The following is a 22,860-nucleotide window of genomic DNA, read 5'->3' on the forward strand; positions in this document are numbered from 1 at the left end:
CATGATCTGTAGAAGGTGAGTTCCTCTGAAGTAGAACTAGACAGAGAAAGTGCAGGTATTAAGGAGAAAAAAGAACGAAAAAATAAGATATGGCTATTTCACTTGGGAAGATTTCAACGAACGAGACAGTAAAAATCTGTTTCCCAGTGGGGTATACTCCAGTACTTTGGGAAATGAGACAGCAATGGCTGGTGACAGAAACCTAAAGGCGATGCACATCTTTCAGCACCAAGGTTGCCCAAATGAGGCACTTTTAGAACTCTTGTCCAATTCTAGGTAAACATTTCAAAAGAAGCCTTTTATATGATGTCAGTTAATGAATAAATAGCTCTGCAAATTCTTGTACCAATTCTAGTGTTTATGCAGAGTTTATCTAGGAGACAAAAAGGACACAGCTTTCTCGGTATGTCCAACACATTACATATTCTCTTCAATAATTAGAATATCCCCTTTCTCTTTTCAATAACTAAGGCTCATCTCACGCTCAAAGGTCAAAATAAAATACCTGACCAGGGTCAAAAAGAAAGCCAGTCTTTGCCAGGGGTGTGTGTTATTTTCCTTGTTTCTCTACCAAGTTAACTCTTGGTTTCTAATTTTTTCCAAGAAGGTAGTGAGATGGAAATTCAAGGTTTTAGTTCAATTACCATGTTTTTATTTTTATTTTTACTTTTTATTTTTTGGTAGGTACTAGGAATTGAACTCAGGGCCTTGTGTTTTCCAGGCAGGTGCTTGTGCTGCTAAGCTATATCCTCAGCCTTTCAATGACCATGTTTTTAAAAAGGTTTACTAAGCATCTTATGAAATACTTTTCAGGCCCCATGCTAATCCTCTCCTCCTTCAGGTTCCAAGCACATTTTCTCTTACAGTATATGTGATGGCATCTTTTTTTGCGAGTCAGTTATTTTGGTATATTGTACAAAAGATGCGAGGCAGTGAACAACTGCCAAGGACTTTGTCCAAGGTCACAGAAGAGGCAAATAAGAACTCGGGACTTCCTAAGACTTGGCCCAGGGTTTGGGAAGTCAGGAAATCCTGACATCTGAGTACCATTTCTGGTGTGCCAAAACTATTTGCGGCAAAACATTTAGGGTATAAATTTAAAAAGAGGAAGTAAGGGAAGCCACAGCAAAAGTGTTCTACAGGGCAAGAAGGAAAGAAAACAAGTCCTAAAGTTTCTAAGGAAGGAGATGCAAGGAACTGGCATCTTCTATGGCCCAGGGGCAGGGGACAGGGAGAGGAAGAGGGCGAGAAAAGAGGGAGGGCAGCATGGCAAGTGTAGGAGAAGAGAGCTGAGAGTGAGAATGCCACAAGTAGAGGGGACGGACTGGCTACTGCGCTGGGAGAGCAATCAGATCAAGGCAGGCATACAGGACTCTGTTAAGCGTATCTTGCAAAACCATTTCATGAGGTGAAGGCCCTGTATACAAAATCCCCAAACAAGGAAACCCAGAAGATCTGTAAAATAAAAGATGGGAGAATGTGCAAAAACGCACTTTCCCTCCCACTCACGTGAGAAGTGGATCACACGCTACTGCACAGGTGTGCACAAAGGATGGCCCAGCACAGGGTGCGGTGCACGGACTCTGCAGCCACATAAGCAAGTGTCAGGGTTTGAAGCCAGATCCTGCTGGGGGACTTGGGCAAGTTACTAAACCTCTCTGTGCCATTTTTCTCTCCTGTGAAATGGAAGGAACACCACTACTCACCTCAGAGTTGTTTTAGGATTACATAAGTAACATATTTAGAATAGTGTTTGACACACATCCAGTGCCACAAAAGCAAAGTAAAATAAGTCATGTGCATTCCAAGGAACACAGAGGGGATACACAGGCTCAGGTGCTCCAACAGGCACGACAGAGAAACAAAGCATATTCCTCCAGCTACATAAACACATTCTTGTAGAAACAAGATAGGCAAAAACTAAGACAGTCTAAAAGTTGAGATCTGCAGATGGCTACCATTATCATTGATCTAGAGGGAAAGAGAAGTCAGTTGCAAGATAATTGGAAAAAAGTGGACTTGGGTAGGAATGCGAACTCCCTAGGACGTCAAGGGATGGTTTTAACACCAGGCTCTCCATGCTAGGACCGGAAAGCCTGGTGTGTTGTGGTATAGGGAGGGAGGTGAAGGCAGTAGTTGTCGAAGTTAGAGGAAATGAACCAAGACTGACTTGTGTCCTCCGTTTCCTGCTGAAATAAGAGAATATGAAGCGTCAAGGTGCCTCCTGCTCCCTCTAAGGTATATCTACTTCATTTCTTACATGCTCAGCTCTCTGGGGACTGTCAAGGTCTTCCAATTTCCATAGCTGGGGCCTCATCTACACTGTACTTTTTTTTGGTACTGGGAATTGAACTCAGGACCTTGTTCTTGCCAGGCAGGCGCCGTGACACTGAGCTATGTCCCCGGCCCCATCTTCACTGAACATGAAGTTACCTCTCAGACCACTGGCAAGCTCATGATTTCAGAAACTCCCTTTGAGTGTGGGATACCACGCTCAGCTCTCCTCTTACCTCCACGATTACTTCTCTGCAATCTTTCTAAGCACTTCCTACAATTCTCTTCTCTGAAGCAGTCCTCTTCATGCTCACTCCTTCTGCCTCAGGCCATCGGCCTGGGTTTCTCAAGCAGCCCCACTGCTGGTCTCCCTGCTCCCGTCTCTGCATTCCTATCCATCCTCCAGCTGCTCCTAGAGTTCCTTTCCCCACAACAAATGTGATCATGTTACTCTCCTTATGGACCTCTGCTGGCAGACTGCACTCTCGGTGTAAAAGTCATGTCTCACGTAACAGTCCACATGATTTCACTCCAATTTACCCTTCAACTTTCATCTTGCACCTCTTCTCTGCCTGTGCTAACCCACACGGAACTTCTCAATGGGACCAAATATTCTCTGTCCCATAACACCATGCGTGGACCCTTCTCCCTGATCATTTCTGCCTGGCAAAGTCCTGTACTTGCTCCAGGTCCACCTTAATTGTCACCTAAGAGCTGTCACCCTCAGCTTCCTTAAGCAGCGAGAGTTCTTCATTTTCTCACTGCCAACAGCACAGTGGTCAAATATTCATAGGAAAGGCCACGCAAGGCTGTGACTGACCTATTGAATCACTGGGTTTTCTACTCAATTCTGAGTACCTCAAACATGGAGCCAAAGGTTACTGAAAAACTCCTCTACCTAGCACAAAACCGTATTGGGTGATCCAAACATAATCCTTTCATATGCTGGGGAGACTGTTTAATGCGAACAAGGTCAGTGATGAGGCATAAAACAAGAAATCGGTTGAGACTGTTTTACAAAGCAAACAGCTCTACAGTCAATAGGAAGAGGGCTGTTCCTCACCGCTGTATGTCCTTATTCTTCCACAAGGAGGCAGACTGAGCCTTTGGCACTCTTTCAATGAAATTCACCAGCTCTTCCATGAGAAGCCTGAGTTTAAATAACAGATGTGAAAAATTATTAGAAAAACACCTTGCCAGGAGAAACGGACTTGCCCACTACCCCCCATTCCACTCAGACATCATTCACTTTGAGCTAGACAAAAACCCAGCCTTCTTGGTGAACTTATCTTAAACACTTAAAACCAAAACAATTCAACCTACAAGCCTTGCTTGTTTTTTGTCTCTCAACACTAACTATATAAGCCTATTTTAAGTCATTCTAGGATTCTGGCCTTTACGTTACTAAAGGAGAAGTTTTTAAATGTGAAGTATCAATTCTGGCGGTAGCAGGGGTGGGGCCAATTTTTTTTTTTTAAATGACAATATGAAACGGACAGAACTGCGGTTGAGGGCACCTAACAAACAATGCTCTTGGCTGGGCTGAGGGTGCACACACTCAGCATTCATGGCACAGAGAACTGTGAGAACTCCCGGACCAAAAAGCTAGCAATATGTTTTCAATGTCTTCCTCATAATTGAATGTAGATGATTCACACTGACTTAAATCCCCTTCATATTAATGTACAGATAATGCCAAGCTATACATGCACAAGCATCTAATGACTGAACAACTTCATCTCACTTTCATTTTTACTTAATCCTAACATCTCTTTTTTGGTGGGCAGGCAGGTGGGGGCAGTGTTTAACTTAGGAAGTCTGCACTGAGCTGCTTCCCCAGCATTTTAATTTTTATTTTGAAAGAGTCTTGCGCAGGCTGGGCTCCAGCTTATAATCCTCCTGCCTCAGCCTCCTGGAGTGCTGGGTGCAGAGGTGTCTCCATGCTGCCATCGCTTCCTCTGATCTTGGAGAAGTAGTACCAGTTCCAGGGTCCCATGAGCTGGGACCCAGGCTCACCGTTGTTCTGGCTATAGCTTTCATAAGAACAGTCTGAGGGCATCCACACTCACGCTCTCACTTCTTCAGACTACAGTCTATCATTTTAGCTTCTCCATCCCTGGAAGTGATCTGTCACCGAGCATCTTACTTTCTATAATGGCCCCTCCTCGGATCCCTTATGGCTTTCTGCACACAGCGCAGGTAGAATGGTTTCGCACACTAAACAGATGGTTTCATTCTAATCATTCCATCTTGTACAATGCCAGAATCCAAACTCAGAGTCTAGATCCTATATTTTAGGTCCTGACAATTTTAAATTATATTTGTAGATTTATTTCAAAGTAATAATTTAAGAGATATTTTTTCTAAGGTAATTTCCTTCACATAATTATTTTTCTCGCTAAATGATGCTGTGGTTACTTTCAGCATTCATCTATGTCACCAAAGCCTGGCTGGGGCAGGGAAAGGGACAGTAGAATCTTTTCAGAGTCAAAGACTATACGTTCTTACTCCTTTGAGTATGATGTTTCCCTGTCACCAGCAGGGACAACTTAAGCACCTATTTATCTACTGCCTAGTTTCTACAAACTATCTCTAGAGTTTGCGGTAAACCATAAAAAGGAATATCTTGAAAGCAAAGTAATAAAACGTTTTCTTCTGAGGCTCTCTGCCTTGCATCTTTGTAGCATCTTCCCAAACTTTACCTCCTCTAGTTGGTACCATCTGCAAAGGAGCGGTCTCTGTGAATGTCCTTCAGTTTACATTACAACAAAATAACAAGACCACCCACAGCATCAGTATCCAGGCATTTCCAGTGAACAGCCCTTTACCTAGAGTCAGCTATCTGCCCCAGAAGGAAGTAACCAGCTAGTCTCTACTGAGGGAGGAGCTGCAGGCACATCCCAGTAGGCAAAGCATCACACTCTCACCTGCCAATCTGGACAGTGGGCTCCGTGGCATACACCGTGCCTGTGAATCCTGTGTGCTCGGTGATGTAGGGCAATGCCATCATGCAGTGATAGTTAGAGATGAGAATTACATCCACGGTGGACAGGTCTATTAGCTCGGTCTGCAAAGAAAGAGGGGACGAGACGTCTCTGGGTAGAGCACACAGATCAACACCAAGTGAGTGAAAATGATGCTGTCAGAATGCAGAGAAATGGTTTTTTACCATTTCAGAGTAATGAGGCCTTTCCCACCAACCTTCCACTTTCTCACTGGAGGCTTTTGCTAATAAGGACATTAAGTAGCAACACAGGATTAACAAGGGTGGTCCACCAGCAGCACTCTGATTTTACTAGAAGAGTTCCTGTATATATTCACAAGTTATATATTTATTTACTTGCACTCAGTGGAATCCAATAAAAATTAATGAGTTAAATAATCAGAATTTATTGATTACTTCCTAGATTGTGCGAGACCATGTACGCAGTTTACAGTGTAGACTTTAGAGTATACAAAGATATTTAAGATAGCTGGACTAGATTATAAATTTCATAAGGTCAGGGGTTAGTTCAGCTGAGCCTGTCCATAAGCCAGTGGAAACCAGACTGTAGTCAGTATCTCTCTCCTGCTTCTACTACATTGCTATGTTTTCCCTGTCCTACAATGGCCGGGCTCTACCTTCAAATAATAACTATTACTCGTTTGTGCTATATACTCTGGCTTGAAGAGCCTTCTATAGCTTTAGAACTTTATATATCAATACCACTTTAGCTCAGCAAAAGGTAAGTCATGACATGGTAATCATCTAATTTAAATGTTGAGTGCTCCATGGGGCAAATCAGAAAGTCCTCCGAGCACCTCTTTGTGTCCCGCATTGTTGTCCATAAATTGAAGGTTGTAGTTGGCGCCCTGGAAATAAATGTGGCATGTGGGATTAACAATCTCTGCACAGACAAGAACTGTCCCACCAGTTCCTAAGTGACAAATGTAGATGACAGCAACAGGGGAGATTGTCAAGATTCTCCACAACTCTCTCCCTGCACCTTCATCCTTACCACTACATCTCCAATTCCCTCCCTTATCTGCCATCTTCAATTACAATGTCCTTCTCTGTTTTTCTTCTGTGCTGGCACCCACAAAGGGCACATACATATACTTCAAACAGAGAGAAAGTTTAACAACAGAGTTTCAAAGTATAGAAACGGGAAGAGTGGAAGGAAGAGAGAATCAAAGTAAGGGAAGTTGTGGTGCAAACTGCTTTCTCCAGGCACTGGAATCTGCTGGACTTGTGGCAAGAGGAACATGGTAACTTCTTATTGATTTCCTAAGAACCCCAGAGAAGCCACTGGCTCCCCTATATTCATCTGTCTGTTGAGAGCCCCACGCAGGCTGCTCTGGGGATTAGGCCTGTCAGCTGAGGTTACCTTCCTTTAAAACTAATGGAAACTGAGATGAAACTATTCTAAAATCCCAATAAAAATCTCACTGCAACAATATGTAAGCATCAGATAGCCATGACTCAGCCCAGATACCACAAATTTCAAGCAATATTCAATATATTTTAAGTCAGCAAGAATTTTTACAGTTTATAGGCACTGGTTGAATAACAGCAATCTTCAATTACCTACTGTAAGCAAGAGTGGGAAACGTATGGCTAATCTAAGCACAAAGGTATTATAATTATAAAACCAAAAGGCTTAAGTTATTTCCTTACCTTGCTCAAAACTATGTCCGAAAAACATTACTGGGGATTACAGAAAGAGCTAGAAATAAGAACAGAATGACTTAAACGATTTACAGACGATATAAAAAGCTCCTAAATGATGTTTCAGCTGTGAAACAATTGTGCCAGGAATAACAAATTCATTTCAATTTGAAAATAGGAAGCTAAGCCCCTTAAAATCATTTCTTGACTTCACTGTGAGAGATTACACAATATGCATAGTTTCTACAGTAAGATTCACTTTCACCTTACCTCTGGTAAACAAAATTCAGGCACAGAATCCACGAACACATGACCTGAGCATTCCTTTAACTCCTACAAGACACAAAGGAAGATCACATTAGTAAGAGATATCCAATAGTTACAAGAACAAAGAAGTAAAACCTGTAAACCGTACCTCAGAGGTGGTAGGTTATTGGGCTCAGGGAGGCTGAGTGTCTTATTGAGGTAAAAATGCTGCTTGTTGGCAGACTCAGGATTCAAATGCATATTTCTTGATGCCTTTTTAAGGAAGGACACATGCTGCTTCTATAATCCATGATCCAATGGTTTCCAAGTAATGATTATGAAGGCCAGAGCAGCAATATCAGAATTATCTGGGGACAGTGATTAAATCAAAGCTTGCTGGGCCCTATCTAATATCTAGGCAATCAAACTAGGGATGAGGGAATGCAGTCTCTGTTTATGTCAAGCACCTACAGTGATTCTGCTATGCAATGAGGTTGGGAGTCACAGCCCTACACAAATTACTCAAAAGCTTTTTTTTCTGCCTGCTAAGGGGAGAGGGAAGTGAAGTAAGGAGGGAGGCTCAAGAGTAGGGGCATGAGTGTGAGAAGCTGAAAGATTAAATAAAATCCAAAATGTACAAAAGATGTAAAATGGAAAGAAAATGTTTAAAAGAGAAACTGGGAAGGGGGAAAGGAGAAAAGAAGGAAGGAGAAAGTAGTTAAGATAGCTATACTACTAATTTCTCTTAGTTCATTGAAAAGAAAGGTTTTTGCTAATATTCTTTGGACAATTAAATGCCTATCTCTTGTAATATAAATAACTAATTTAAAGATAACAATATGCAGTGTATTAACCATTGTTACCCTCCTATTGTTTTGCAATTGTTTTTTTCTCTTTAAAATTAAAAAAAAAAGAGTAGGAAGTTTGGATTAAATAGCCGCTACCATCATGAATGAATGCTTGTCCTTACAGAACATACTTTATTTGTAATTATAAACCAAATATACTTATTCAAAAGAAAAAAAAGCATATATGTAAACAAACAGACTATAGTATAACTTCCCATGTAGCCCATGACTTATCATATTAAATGGACCTTAGTCAGGATTCTCCCCAAGGCTGACTCTGACAAAAACGTTTGAGAGCAAGTTCATATGGGAGGTACTGTTTCTCTAGTGTTTCCTATGCAAATGAGGAAGGGATACACAGAAAAGAAGGTGGGAATAATGGATGTCACTACACCATACTTCATTTTGGGCAACTGGATTTTACCCTCATGGGAAACTCTGAGAATGGTATAGAATGTACACCTCAGAGTTTCCCTATTGAAAGATGACTCGAATAGTTACTTACCAACCCTGGCAAAATGTGCAGTGTCAGAACAAACTCTCAGGCAAAGCCACACAGACACTGGCAGCTGAAACTACACCAGAGTACACCAAAATGAAAAGGCCTGAGATATGGGTGGCCACCAACAGGGTCTGCTACAATGCCTCAGGAAGGCCATGAAACAAGTCTAGTCTTTTCTATTGTCCATGTTAAAGCTATCTATGACTTTATAGCAAAATCAGTCAGAATCTGATTGACAATATCCTTGGCTCTTTCCAGAAGGGGAAAATACTGTTATAATTTTCTTCTATCATATTTTGATTATTCACTTAATATATATTTCCATATATTCCCATATACATGTATCTAAATTTATACAGTCTGAATGATTATTTTCCTCTCAGCCTGTATATGAAAATAGGGCATTGGGCACATTATTGTCTTTTTAAATTTTACAAGTCCCAGATGAGAGCTTTGATAGGATACTTCTGTCCCTTGTATACTGTACACCTGCATTCCTCCCTTTATCTGAGTACTGTTTAACTAAGGAGAAGGCTAAGCCAAAAAGATACTGAAAATCGTGTCTATGTTTTCTTTCTTTTCTTTTGTATCCCCAGACAGTGTTTCACTATATACTCCAGGCTGACCTTGAATTCACTATGTAGCCCAGGTTGGCCTCAAACTCATGGTGATCTTTCTGCCTCAGCCTCTTGAGTTAAGTACTGGGACTATAGGTGTGCACCACTATGCCTGCTAAAAACAGTTCTTAATTACAATGTCCAGTACTTGGCAGCTAAAAACAAATGAGCAATTATGTTTAACGGGAAAAAAACTCCCAACTCCCTTAGGATAAGGTTAAAAAATGATTAAAGACAAATCATGGGAAATTTCAAAGCTTTGCCTGGTTTCAGATTGGCTATGTAATCTTTCTCCATATTGCTATGGATCAGGGCATGACATGATAAAGTCTCCTCTGAGGCACTCATCCTTCCTGGCCTGCAGAAGCATATTTGCCATTCCAAACACTCACAATGTCACTGTATTTTATTCACCACTCCCACATACACATGCAAGTCATTTCCCTCACAATGCACTGGTAATGGGATGCTTCAGCGTCTTTCTCAGGGAACAATGATTTATAGCCAGCAAGAGACACAGGATGAAATCAGGTGCAGTTTCCTGAATGTCACATAATTTTACAGTTAGCTATGAGAGCAATCTGGTTTCAAATTATGCATTTGGCTTATACTTGATGTTGGGGTGCAGTTACAGGAATTAATTCTGAAAAAAGCACCTCTTTATTTAACAATATCTCTTACAAGAAGGAAATGTATTATTCAGATGAATCATGTTAAGAATCTTTAAACTCATTCAGTTTTCCAATTGTGAAATTAGGAGAGGAAGAATGATTTAGAGGGCCAAGAAGTGGCATGCAGAAGCTTTACAGTATTTAACCTTCCCTTACCTCTGATCTTTTTATTAAAAAGACTGAATGGATTACCATTTTGATATTATTGCAGCTTTGGTCTCAGTAAGTTGACTGAGCTCTTTAAAAAGTATCAAAAAAAAAAGTATCACCTTTGAAACTAACTACAATTCTAGAAAGTACTGCTTTCTTTTACAATAAAAAGTATTTGCAGCAGAAGCATTTAGATTTCTCACAGGCACAAATTTGATCTGAAACCGAACATTGAGATTCCCTAAAAAGGTGCTCAAGAACAATAATTATCAAGGACTGAACACCCTAGCATGAGTGTTGCTATTCCCCTACCAACCAGGAGAATATACATTAAAAAAAAAACCAAACCATGAGCTCATGAGTCACATTACTACAGGGTGGCTCTGGTAGGACAAAATGGCTTCCACTGGGTGTAGACAGGCTTCAGTTTTTCATCTTGGACATTACCTTGTCTAAGAAAGCATTTCCATCCTTCAGGGACCAGCCAGGAAGATTACACAGCCTGGGACTGCAAAACAAAAATTAAATTATCCTAAATAGATTATAATCCTCAGTGATTTCATGGTGACTGTACTGTCTCCATAAAGTTGAAAACAGTTTGAAATTACTGGCAGTGATGCTTACCCAAAATAACCACCAAAAAAAAAAAAATTAAAAAAAAAAGAAAAGAAAAGAAAAGAAAAATAACCATGTATTGAACTTATCAATTATGTGGCTACAGAATATTTGAAGGTCAAATAGTTTAGCACAAAATTAATAAAATGAGAAGAATGCTTATGTGGAATAAGAAAGAAAAAAGATAAACAAGACATTAGGTGTTTTAGTGTCTTCCAATCACTGCCCCAGCTTTATCTGTGTTTGACAACACGGCTGAGCGGAAGGCAGAACGGGTGGCACCACTGTGCACGCAAGGAGGCAGACTCGGTTCGGTGCTGGGATAAGAGCACTTTACCGCTGAATATGGACACCTGAGTTCTCCTCAAACCACATTCCGGAGTCAACACTGACAAGTGCATCACTCATGCGTCACCGGAGGCTTGAGTTTCCAATTATGGGAAATGAAGCTAGTTTTCACAAGTGCTACAAAATGACAGTCTCTCCAGGTGAATAGTTTCTAGAAGGTGAAATTAAAACCTTGCATTAAAAAATCATTTATTTGTAATGATCTTGGGACTTAACTGTGTACTATTTGTGATGAGAAGAAACATACTGGAAGCTGAAAATGCCAATAATTTAGAAGAAAGAACAATATATTGGTAAATGAAAAAAGGGCCAATAAGCGAAGAATACAATGAATGCCTACATGTTCTTTAACTAAATTTAATGTTTGTGTTTTGCTTTATCAATCCAAAGATGAGAATTTTGAATTTCATACTTGAGAATGAAAAGCACTACTGTAAGAATCAAAATTGGTTGGTAAAAATTATACCTGATAAACTTCCTTTTTTTTAAACTCAAGAGTTCTCTGCTCTAACCTCTCATCAAAATATTCCATTAATTCCCATCTTGTTTCATAGTCACAGATGCCTTTACTTGCAAATGTCTTACTTCTTAAAAAACGTATTTATTATCAGATCAAATTTTAAAAGCAGGCACTCTAATAACAACGTAATGACGACGATGTGGACGCCATTCTCATTTCATGCATGCTAACTCTCTAAAACAAGGCTGTAAATATCTACTCCCTTCACAAAGAGCACTGGACTGAGGACGTGCACTGTCTCTTCCCCACTAGGATATACGAACTGGTTGACTGACGCATTAGATGTCTTCAACAAATGATTAGAAACAGTATGTTGGTTACCAGAAAATAACTCTATACAGAGCCCTTCCCAGTTCTTGTCATAGCCCAGGAAGTTTACATTTGTAATCCCATGAAAAGTTACTGGAATTCTAGTGAATTAATTCCAATCTATGACTTCCAGTGCAATTTCTCTTTTCCTCAAACTTTTAAAGGGCTGGGGATTGACCACAGGGAGTGGTGAGCTACATCCTTTTTTTGTTTCTCATTTGGGACAGTCTCACTAAGTCACTAAGTTGCCCAGGCTGGGCTCAAGCCCATGATCCTCCTGCCTCAGCTTGCCGTAGTGCCAGAATTCTAGGTATGTGTCACCATGCCTGGGTCTTTATGCTTTCCACTATACTTGTTCACTCATTTAAAAAATATTTACCAAAGTTAGTTACTATGAGCAAAGTGCTGAGGTGACAGTAAAAGAACCATCTGTGTTTTAGGAGTTGTAACCTAATATAAGGAGAGAGTACACAGCAACTACAATAGAATAAAATAAGAGGCATTTCTGATAGTTTCCAGTGCGGCAGTAGAGCAGTGAATAGGAGTCAAGAGGTGAACATGAAGAAGGTCTTTCCCAAAAAAGAACACATCAGAGAGCCTCATTACTTGGTATAGTGTTAAACAGGTAAAGAGATGTTAAATATTACTCACTTAGGAATCTTTACTGTGTCCAGCACTTGGCTAACTGCTGGTGCTGCACTGGTGAGCAAAATGTACCTGTCCTCCTGAGGAGGACATCAGAGAGCCTCATTACTTGGTGTAAGTACTGTACCACAGAAGGTAAGGAGGGACCAACCTAGACAGCATTGAAGACTTCCTTGGCGATGTCTGGGGAATATAACTCAGAGGTAGCGCTCCTGCCAAGGCTGCGCAAGGCCCTGAGTTCAAGCCCCAGTACTGGGAGAAAAGAAAAAAACCCTTCTGAGGATACAACTGAGCTGAGAGCTGGACACAGCAGAGTCCAGAGGAAACTTGCTCAGGGGCTGGGGATTTAGCTCAGCGGCACAGCGCCTGCCTGGCAAGTGCGAGGTCGTGAGTTTAATTCTCGGTACCGGAAAAAAACAAAACAAAAAAACCCACAAAACCCAGAGGAAACTTGCTCAAAGGGGCAAGGTATGAAGAACAAAGAGAAAGAAGATACTGCCAGGTCCAGTGATTTCCTCCTGTCATTTTCATCGGTCTTAGGCAGGGCCAGCTATTAGTAAAGGTTGTTCAAATAAAACTTCAAGGAGAGTCCTATACACTCTCCTCCAATCCCTCATCCAACTAGAGTGGCACCTCTTCCACACCCTTCTGTTAACAGGAATTGCTATCTTAAAAGCTCTAAGAGACGAGCTCCTGCTAAGCAGGCTGAGGAAGGCAGGATGAAAAAGGAAGAGAAGAGCCTTCCAGCCTGCTGGAACAACGTGTGTGTGGGCTCTGAGGCAGGAAACAAAGAGCAAGAGGTAGAACAAAAAGATGACACCAGAGTGGCAGGCATCACCCTAATATATCAAGGTGAGTTTGGTGTCTCCTAAGAGCAATGAAAAACCAGAGAGATTTTAAATGAGAGGTAAGATTAGATTTCTACTAAAAATAATAATCTCAATCCACTCATGAAGAAACAGACACATTCCAATTAAACAATATTATGTAAAATAATTGGCTTGTACTCCTAAAAATGTCAAGGCCTTAAAAAAAAGGCTGAGAAACTCTTCCAAATCAAGGGAGCCCCAAAACATGATAACTAAATGCAGTGTGTGATCTAAAATGTGATCCTGGGCCAGAAATTTTTTTCTTCTTTTTTCTTCATAGTCATATTTCCAGTTGGAAATATGAATAAATCATACAATACTGGCATACAACAATTAAATTTCTGGATTTTGTTCATCGTATCACAGGTAAGAGAACATCCTTGCTCCTAGGAAATATGTACTCAAATAGTAAGTTAAGGTTCAAGGATCATCATGTCTGCATCTTACTCCTAAATGGGTCAGAAAAAATAATATGCATACATATAAAATCATAATACAAATGTGTTAAAATGCTAGCAATTGGTAAGAGCAATTAGGAGTTGTTTGTGCTATTTTCACCAATTTCCTGAAAATCTGTAAGATCTCCAAATAAAAAGTTATACCAAAAGATGACTCTGGCTCAAGACAGGCACGGTCAAACTAGAAAAGTCTGCTTAGGAGGCTTCCGCAGCCTCTACAAAAGGCAATCATGACTGCAGGAACACTGAAGAGATGTGTCTGGGTTCTTCAACTATACAGGAGGTAAAAATGACAAAACTTAATGAGAGATTGGAGATGGAGAGTGACAAAGAGAGGTGTATCCATGTTAACTTCTGGTGTTTTGGCTTTTATAACAGAATACCACTCACTAAGATAGGGCACTTGGGGAAAACCAAGTCTAAGAGAGTATGTTCTTTTCTAGAACGAGTCTGATCATGAATTTACTTGAGGACATGTTGACTTTTGAGGTGCTATCAAACAAAGGCATATCCAAGGAGAGAAACTTATCAGAGCACATGAATCTGGAGTGAGAAGAGGTTATCTAAAGACACACACTGCTAAGTTATTGTTTGGAAGGGTCACTGAAGCCCTGAGGACTTGTTCAGTTTCCTTGGTAGAGTTTATGACAACCAAGCACTAAACACTGAAGAATCCCAGTATAGTACATGATGGCCAGTTACGAGGAAGAGGAGTCTCCAAAACACAGAAAAGGAAGTCAGAAAAGTAAAAGGCAGCAGGGATGCATTAATGTGGAGGCCAGTGCTGCTGGATGTCCAATTTGTGCCTTTAGTGAAGGCTGTTGTGCAGTGGTGTGGGCAGAGTAAAGACTGTTGAAGAGGAAAGTGGAGTTGAAAAGGTAAAAATTTTGCCTTAAATTTTAAGTCAAGCCAGGCTATGTGGGGCACACCTGTAATCCAGTACTCTTGGAGGCTGAGGCAGGAAGATTACAAATTTAAGGTTACCCTGGGAAATTCAGGTAACTTAGTGAAATCCTGTCTCAACATGAAAAACAACAAAAACAAAAAAAAGGCTGGTAATGTACCTAGATGAGAAGGCCCTGTGTTCAATCCCTAGTACCACAAAAATAAAAAAATTAGGTTAGGTGTGACTGACCATACTTAAATGGAAAAGACTGTCACGATGAAAAAGGAAGATAAATAATTGAATAATAAATTGATGAATTTTAACAATGAGAGGACAGATGGGATCTAGAGAGGATAAAACCATTCATTCACACAGCAAACATTTACTATATGGCAAGAACTGTCTTAGGTTCTGGGAATACAGTGGAGGACAAACAAAATCCCCACCCTTAGGAAATAACTTTTGTGGAAAAGAAAGACAATAGATTAAATATGTACATAGAGTGTAGTAACAAGTGCAATGGAGACAACTAAAGCAGGAGGAGGGAATGAGGAGGGACAGATGAAACTAACTGGAACAAGAACATCTCCACGGTTTCTGGCCTGAGCTCAGGAAGACATTTTTTAAGGAACTACATGAATTGTCAACCATGGCACTAGTTAACTTCTCTCTGAGAGTCAAAGAACTGCAAGAGAGGAGACAGCAGAAGTAGATCCACTGCTGAGGCAGGGTTGTGAGGACAAAAGAATGAAAAGAATGAACAGTAAGAGGAAAACATGCAGCAGGGATTGTCTGATCAATTCCACTTTTCTCTTCTTTCCTTGCAGTGTCAGGGACAGAACCCGGGGCCTGATACATGCTAGGTAAGCGCTCTATCACTGAGCCACATCTCTAGCCCCCAATTCCACTTTCTGATCACCCAGGAAATTCATGACCCCACAGAGCAGACTGGTCCTCTCTGGAAATGCACATACTATCCTCTATCTTATTTTTTGAAGTAATTATCGCAAGCACAGTTAATTCTTCAGCTGTATATTGTCTTTCTCCCCTTGAAAGACAAGTTTTATGAAGGCAAGAAAGCAGTTTTATTAATACTAGTATCTCTTGTCCAGCACAGGGTAGATTATTAATAAACACCAAATGAATAAGTAATTTGCTCTTTGTGGGGAAATAGAAAATAATATCAGGCTATTTTAATAAGTAATAATCTGTCAGTCATGTTAAATACCACCCTTTTTCCCCCTGTTGACTAATACCTGTGGATGGTAAATGTATTTCTAAGTGCTGGGTGTGATCATAACTGAATGCCATCAGCTCTGCATAAAATGTAATCTGGAATTATCTCTGACCTTATCACCGCACCACTTTATTGTATCCTGTAGCACAGAAAAATCAATGATTGATTATAATTTTTTCTGGATGGTTCACGGGGTTATCACTGTGAATAATCACTGCACTCAGATGTCTTCAGGAATGACTGGTTTACTCAGCTTGCTAGGCTTTTAAGCTCTTCAATCTGCTTTAGATAGTTCTTCCTTCCATTTCCTCACTTTATGTGGTTTTTGCTCCTGTGAGTACACTTATTTCTAAAACTTAGCCCCTTTTCTTATAAACTCCTGCTTCTAAGCAGGACCGAGCTGGGAAATCGATTTCCTACAACAAAATCTTAGTTAAGCATCAACAGTGCTAACTGTAGGCCCAAGGCAATCTATCTAGACTTTAACAGATGAACTTGGGCTACATGTATGGTTCTATGAGCTCTAAGGTTGACAAATATGAAAATAACGCCAGATACCTATTGAAAAGAAATGTCAGACTATGATGGCAAGTCCTTGCAAAGACAGTTAAGTGATCCTAAAATTCTACTCTTGAGCTCATCAGCTGGCCATTTATTAGTTCTTATGAACTACCGAGACACATGAAATATACATGACCTCAGCTGCACTAAGTAGTTGCAGGAACATTTTACAGAAGCTCAGAAGTTAGAATAAAGAAGTCAATCAATAAATCAATAGAATACTTTCTACCAACACAGCTAAAGAAAATTATTTTGATAAAGAACGTTTTTAAGGGGACAAAGCAAACTTATGGGACAACATACAAGGACTGTAACTTTTGTGTTAATGGCACCATTCTCAGCAAACTAAATCTCACTCCTCAGGAGGCATCAACACTTACCTTTGGACAAGTGGCAAAGGGAGGAAGTTGAGGGTAGAAGTCATGTCCAGCCCACAATCCAGCATAATGGTGGTTGATTTGAACTTGAGGATGTTGCATGGTAAGGTTGGGTGCCCTGATAGGCAATACTGAAAAAAATTAAATCACCTTTATCAGTAATCAATTACAGAAAATGCTCAAGAAGTAAAGCAAACTATGTAAAACTGATGATCTTTTCTCCCAAAAATAGCGTGTAAGTCCAGCTAACTTCCTATGCAACTCCCTTGGGTGCTACTTCCCTTAGTGCAAAATATTCAGAAGTCTCAGCACACCTGGCTTTCTGTAGGACACCAAGTTATATGTTAATTTTAGAGGGGCCACAGTTGTTCAAAATAGAAAGCTTCAAGGCTTTGGCTATCTACTCTGCTTTTACAAGACAGTTCCAAACTCCTACTATCCCAGCAGCATGTAAATACTTGCACTGCCTGAATCTATGGCAGTCAATGAAGCTCTAAGCGGAATCCTCAAATTGTGTCCTAGGTTTGGTTTCTCTCTTTTGTAAATAAGTCAAAAGAGACTGTGACTCTTTTGACTTTCTGCACAGAGGAAATGCTTGAAAAGGTTAACCAATAGCACAAGTAAAGGTTTATGGCTCAGCCTTGTCAGTGAAATGGCTCAAAGGGATGAGTGAGTTCCCTGATGTGCACATACTAAGCATGACGGTAGCATGTCTTGTTGCCAACCGATCGGGAGTCTCCTGTTTGTGCTAGTAGGTCTTAGAAGTCCAAAGGCACAATCTCCAAGGGGGTACAAAAGGGGAATGTTGAGGCAAAACAATACACTGACCTGCAACATTTCTCATGTCCTCCTCAATGTATCGGGGATGACAGAGATGCCACACTGAAAATTTTCCATATGTGAGGCACCCTGTCATCTTTAGTAATTCTACTGCTACTCTGGAAAAAAAGGCTAAGACACCCCCTACCACACATACTTGTAAGTCATTCCGTAGACAACTCCCTTAAACTACAAAGCCCAGAAAATGGAATGATCAGTGTTCTTAGTCCCTCAACAGGTCCACTGTTTCTTTTTGCTATAAGTAGGACAGGACAAGACAGAGTATTGCTGCAATATCATCTAACTCCATTGCTTGGCCAAGTCTTCAGACATTTGTTGCTCTGTTGGTTCTTTCTGTGCATGGGATGGATTTTCTACTCTTCTCTAGAGGACATTACAAAAACTGATAATTTCTTTTAAACTGCATGTTCTAAAAATGATAAGGTCAAGAGCCAAGAATCTACGGGGGCTTTGCAAGCTTCTTTCTTCAAAGTTAATGTAGGAGAATTATTATTTTACCAAGCCAAAATCTGTAACTCATGGTCTGGAAAGGCACACAGGTATAGTGACTACCTGGTTCACGCAACCTGTAAAAGAGGTACCAAGAGATTGCCTGGTCGCCTCCAATAGCGTGCTAAGTCTAATTCGCTGCCTCCTCTCAACAGGCAGCCTAACATCTAGTGAGTGCTGTAAGGCTAACGTACAAAATCTTATCACGTGACTTTAATTTTAAAACTAGAAATAAGTCTACATTATGAAAAGCTTAAAAACTAGTGGAAATAGTGAAGTTATAATCATAGCAGCCCACTTATTTTTATATTTCATTTTTGTAATAGATTAATTTTATATACATATAATTTTGTATGCTGCTTTTAAAACTCATGACAGTGTTTTTCTCACCTATGTTACATCACATATCATATTTTTAGCTAAATTAACAGTCCACTGTTTTTTTATTCAGTCATTGCCTTATTGTTGAACATTCAGGTTGCCTCCATTGCTGTACAATAGCACTACTGTGCTCATCACTTTAGTGCTGAGGTTTTTTCCATATTGGACTATTTCTTTAGAGGATTCCCAGAAGTAGCATTAACTAGGTCAAAAAATATGAGCATTTTACGGCTCTTGAAATCTGCTGCCAAAATGCTTTCCAAAAGAGGCTGTACCTATTTACAACACTGTTGGTAATATATCAGATCTGTTCCACTGTTCATACATTACATTCAAAACTATCTACAATCTCACCATGATGCAATAACTATCTAGAGGTAACTAAATGGCCCTAACTAAGGAAAGTCACTTATCTGATAAACAGATTTAGTTTTGAGAGGCAGTTTGATAAAGTTATAAAAATCTGGGGTTTGGAGTAAGATTACCTGATCTTAAATCTCTGTTACATTCATTATTAATGCGTGATTTTGCAAAGACTCAGTTTCTTCATCTGTGAGACATAAGACTAGAATGTATCAGAGTTGTATGTGTTCATTTTTAGTTGCTTTCATTATACTATCATTGAGAGGCAGAAGAGGTCACCTAAGTCTGGGGGAGTAATTTACATTCCACAGTGGCATTTACTAGTATCTTAAGACATCTGTGTATATCCTAGAATCAGGTAAAATATTTTTGGTTTACGTTTCTAACATATGAAGATTCTTGTTTTTCTCAAGACTGTTTAAAATGAACTATCAGCGACTGTCCCTCTAAATACTGTCTCTCTCCCATTTGTACCTTCTACTTCACGAATACCTATTAAATGAATGTTGTAATATTGTCTTTCACTCTCCTACCCTCTCAACTAAATTATCCTCTCATAATTTAGATTTTAGCTCTATACAGTCCATTTAGGGTATTTTGCTTAGATTTATCATACACTTTGCTAATTCTTTGTTTAGTGGTATCAAATCTGCTAGCAATCTATGGAGATTAAACTGATGATGAAATTTTCTTATCTTTTTTTCTCTTTCTCTTTTTTTTTTTTAGAGACAGGGTCTTACTATGCAGTTCAGGCTGGCCTTGAGCTTACTTTGTAGCCCAGGCTGGTCTCAAACTCATAACAATCCTCCTGCCTCAGCCTCCCAAATGCTGGGATTACAGGCATGTGCCACCATGCCTGGCAGAAATTTTCTTATCTTTCCTTTTATTTTTCAAGAGACAGGGTCTTACTATGTTTTCGAGGCTGGCCTTGATCTCTTGGCTCAAACTATCCTTCTGCCTCTCGAGTAGCTGGGATGATAGGCATGTGCCACTGGATCTGATCTGAAATTCCTTTTTCAAGGACCACGTCTTTCATTTCTAAAAATTCTCCTTCCTTTGTGAGTGTGCTGTCTTGTTATCTTCAGAGATTTGGTCCCTTTACATATCCCTTTAATCATTTTCACATATTAATTTTATTTATTTATTTTTGAGTAGGACTTGGCTATGTAGATTAGGCTGGCCTTGCATTCACTATGTAGTCTAGGCTGGCCTCAAATTTGTGGTGATCCTTCTGCCTCAGCTGCCCAAGTGCTGGCATTATAAGCATGTGCCACCATGCCCAGCCATATGTTAACTCTGGAGTCTCTTTTTTGTTTGTTTGTTTGTTTGTTTTCCGGTACCAGGAACCAAACTCACGACCTTCTGCTTGCCAGGCAGGCGCTGTGCCGCTGAGCTAAATCCCCAGCCCCTTGATTATTTACTGTTGTTTTAAAATTGTGGATAGTGAATTCATCTTTGGTGGGGTTTTATCTATGGAAATTCTACGATAAATGGGCTAGGGGAGTTCCCATCCCAAATGTTACCATTTTGAGACCAATTTCTATGTTGACTTCTTAGCCTTAACATATAAGGGGATATACAAATCAGACTTCTGACACACTCAAAGCATGGGACCAAGCTCCTTTTAAGGATAGGCTTCCTTCCTGACCTAATAACTACATGAAAAGATTTTTTTCAACTGATCGTTTCACTGGAGTTTCTGCTTACTAGTTTTGAAATATGCATTTCTAACTATGCTATTTATTACTAACAAGAATAAATAATACCCAGGCCAGGTAGTGCATGTCTGTTATCTTAGCACTCTGGGAGGCTAAGGCAAGAGGATCACAGGTTTTATTCCAGGTTGAGCCATTTAATGACTTTGTGAGACCCTATTTCAAAATAAAAATGATGCCAGTTGCGGTCGTTCACACCTGTAACCCCAGAACTTGGGAGGCTGAGGCAGGACTACCATAAGATTGAGGCTACTTAGTGAGTTTAAGACCAACATTAACTGCAAGGTGAGACCCTCTCTCAAAAAAGTAAAAAAAAAAAAAAAATCCAAAAAACAAAAAACCACCACTACAAAACTTCTTGATGCTTTCTAGTGTTACAGAATTTGGTAAAACAATTCCCTAACAAGACTCAACAAGGTTTTATGATTCTATGAAAAAAACTTCAAGTTGGGTGTAGTGGTGCACACCTGTAATCCTAATACTCTGATGCAGAAAGATCACAAGTTTGAGCCTCACCTGGGTAACTTTCAGTGATAAGTTGTCTGAAAAATAAAAACAAAGAAGGGCTAGGGATGTACATCACTGTGAAGGACTCTGGATTCAATCCTCAGACAGACAGACAGACAGACACACACACACACACACACACAAACCCTATGAGATATTAAAAATTATCTAACAAAGGAATATTAATATGTTAACTATATTTATAAAATATACAGACTCATGAAAATACTTATCAATATTGACACTTATTCTGGTTTAGACCTAGAAACAACCCCCAAGGTCTCATGTTCATAGGTAGTATGGGTTGGAGATGGCAGATCACTGAGGATGTGACTAGGAAGGGTACATACTTATCCCCAGCTCCTCCCTTCTCCCTTGCTTCTTGGATGCCATGGGTTCAGGCCCTTTTACTATACTGCTTCTGCCTTGAAGCCAGCCAACCATGGACTGAACACTCTAAAACCATAAGTCAAAATGACTCCTCCTGTAAGTTGCAGATGTCAGATATTTTGTCCTAGTGATGAGAAAGTAACTAATACAGGAAGCTGGTACTGACAGTGGGGTCATTGCTGTGATTGTACCATGTGGTTTAAAAGCCTCTGGATCTAGTTTGTTGGTGGAGTTTAGAAAGGTTGACAAATGAAGAAGCACAAGAATGCTATAAACAGAGCTTGATGGGTGATTCTAAGTTTGACGGGTGATTCTACTTAGAGCTCAGAAGATCAGAATGATGACAAGAATGCAGATAGTAAAGGCCAGGACCAGGAGGTTTCAGTTGGCAACAAGGATTCCACTTGTAGCTGGACTAGAAGGCATGTGTGTTACACTTTTAGCAGAAAAGTTATCTACATTTTGCTCATGTCCTGAGAATTTATAAAAGATGAAGATTAAGGGTGGATGACTAATCTGGAGGAGAAAATTTCAAAATAGCCTGACATTTAGTCTATGACGTGGATAAGTTGGGGCAAAAGGCAGAGGAAAAAAAATTGAAAAACTTACATTTTGGCTCCAAAGGAACTACATGTAAAGTTGGGGCAAAGGTAGATGTGGGTGCTGAAGAAATCAGCACCACTAAAAAGAAGCCGATTACTTTGTATGGGGACAATAGGAAAGATGACTTAAGTGCATTTTTAGAAGTGGCAGACACCACTCATTACAGGCTGAAGTATGTAAAAGGGTAATTTCTTTGAAAGACTTTGCTTTGAAAAGGGAGTCTCAGGATGTATTGCTCTTTCAGTGCTACTGAGTGAAGTTTCTCCTCAAGCTTAGCCATGCAGGCATTCAGCAGTCTCTGTAGCCATGGTCCAAGGGGGCCAGGCTACTGCTCTCACTGGTGGGGAACCTTGGCATCATCCGTGTGGTACTAGTTTTTCAGGCATACATAACCCAAGTGTTGTGGGGTCATAGAGTCTTCCAACTAGATTTCAGAAGAAGGCCTGGAAGACCAAGTAATGTGCCCAAGAGGGCAGTGAAGCTGTGAGTGAAGGTGAAGGACCAATAGAGACTCTAGGAATTTGGAAATGCCAGGAATGTGGATTATCTACTAAGGAAAGCCACAGGAAGTGAGTGAAATTAGCCCGAGAGAGGCCATGTGGACTGCAACCTGCAAGGTCATAGGATAAGATTGCTCAAGCCCTTTGGAACTCACATTTCACCACTGGTGCCTTGGATATCCGATATGGAACTATAAGAATTAATGTATGTTCTGCTGGTATGGCTTTGGTATGATTCCCTTCTATTCCCTTGTTTCTCCCTTTTGGAAGAATGTTTTCTCGTACCATTGT

General features: G+C 40.1%; 1 protein-coding gene across 1 annotated transcript in view; it reads right to left on the reverse strand.

Annotated features, from left to right (window-relative positions):
• The window catches only part of Ints9 (integrator complex subunit 9), an 88,013-nt gene that overhangs the window by 47,567 nt on the left and 17,586 nt on the right, over positions 1-22,860 (reverse strand). Inside the window, exons 2-6 of the mRNA XM_005373781.2 lie at positions 16,785-16,912; positions 10,404-10,464; positions 7,193-7,255; positions 5,202-5,341; positions 3,338-3,424 (exon numbers count right to left, since the gene is read on the reverse strand). Of these exons, the coding sequence (XP_005373838.1) occupies positions 3,338-3,424; positions 5,202-5,341; positions 7,193-7,255; positions 10,404-10,464; positions 16,785-16,912 (479 nt within the window). The remainder of the gene's footprint in view (positions 1-3,337; positions 3,425-5,201; positions 5,342-7,192; positions 7,256-10,403; positions 10,465-16,784; positions 16,913-22,860) is intronic.

This window comes from Chinchilla lanigera, unplaced genomic scaffold (assembly GCF_000276665.1).
Source record: "Chinchilla lanigera isolate Chin_1 unplaced genomic scaffold, ChiLan1.0 scaffold00002, whole genome shotgun sequence".
In the NCBI taxonomy this organism is placed as follows: Eukaryota; Metazoa; Chordata; class Mammalia; order Rodentia; family Chinchillidae; genus Chinchilla; species Chinchilla lanigera.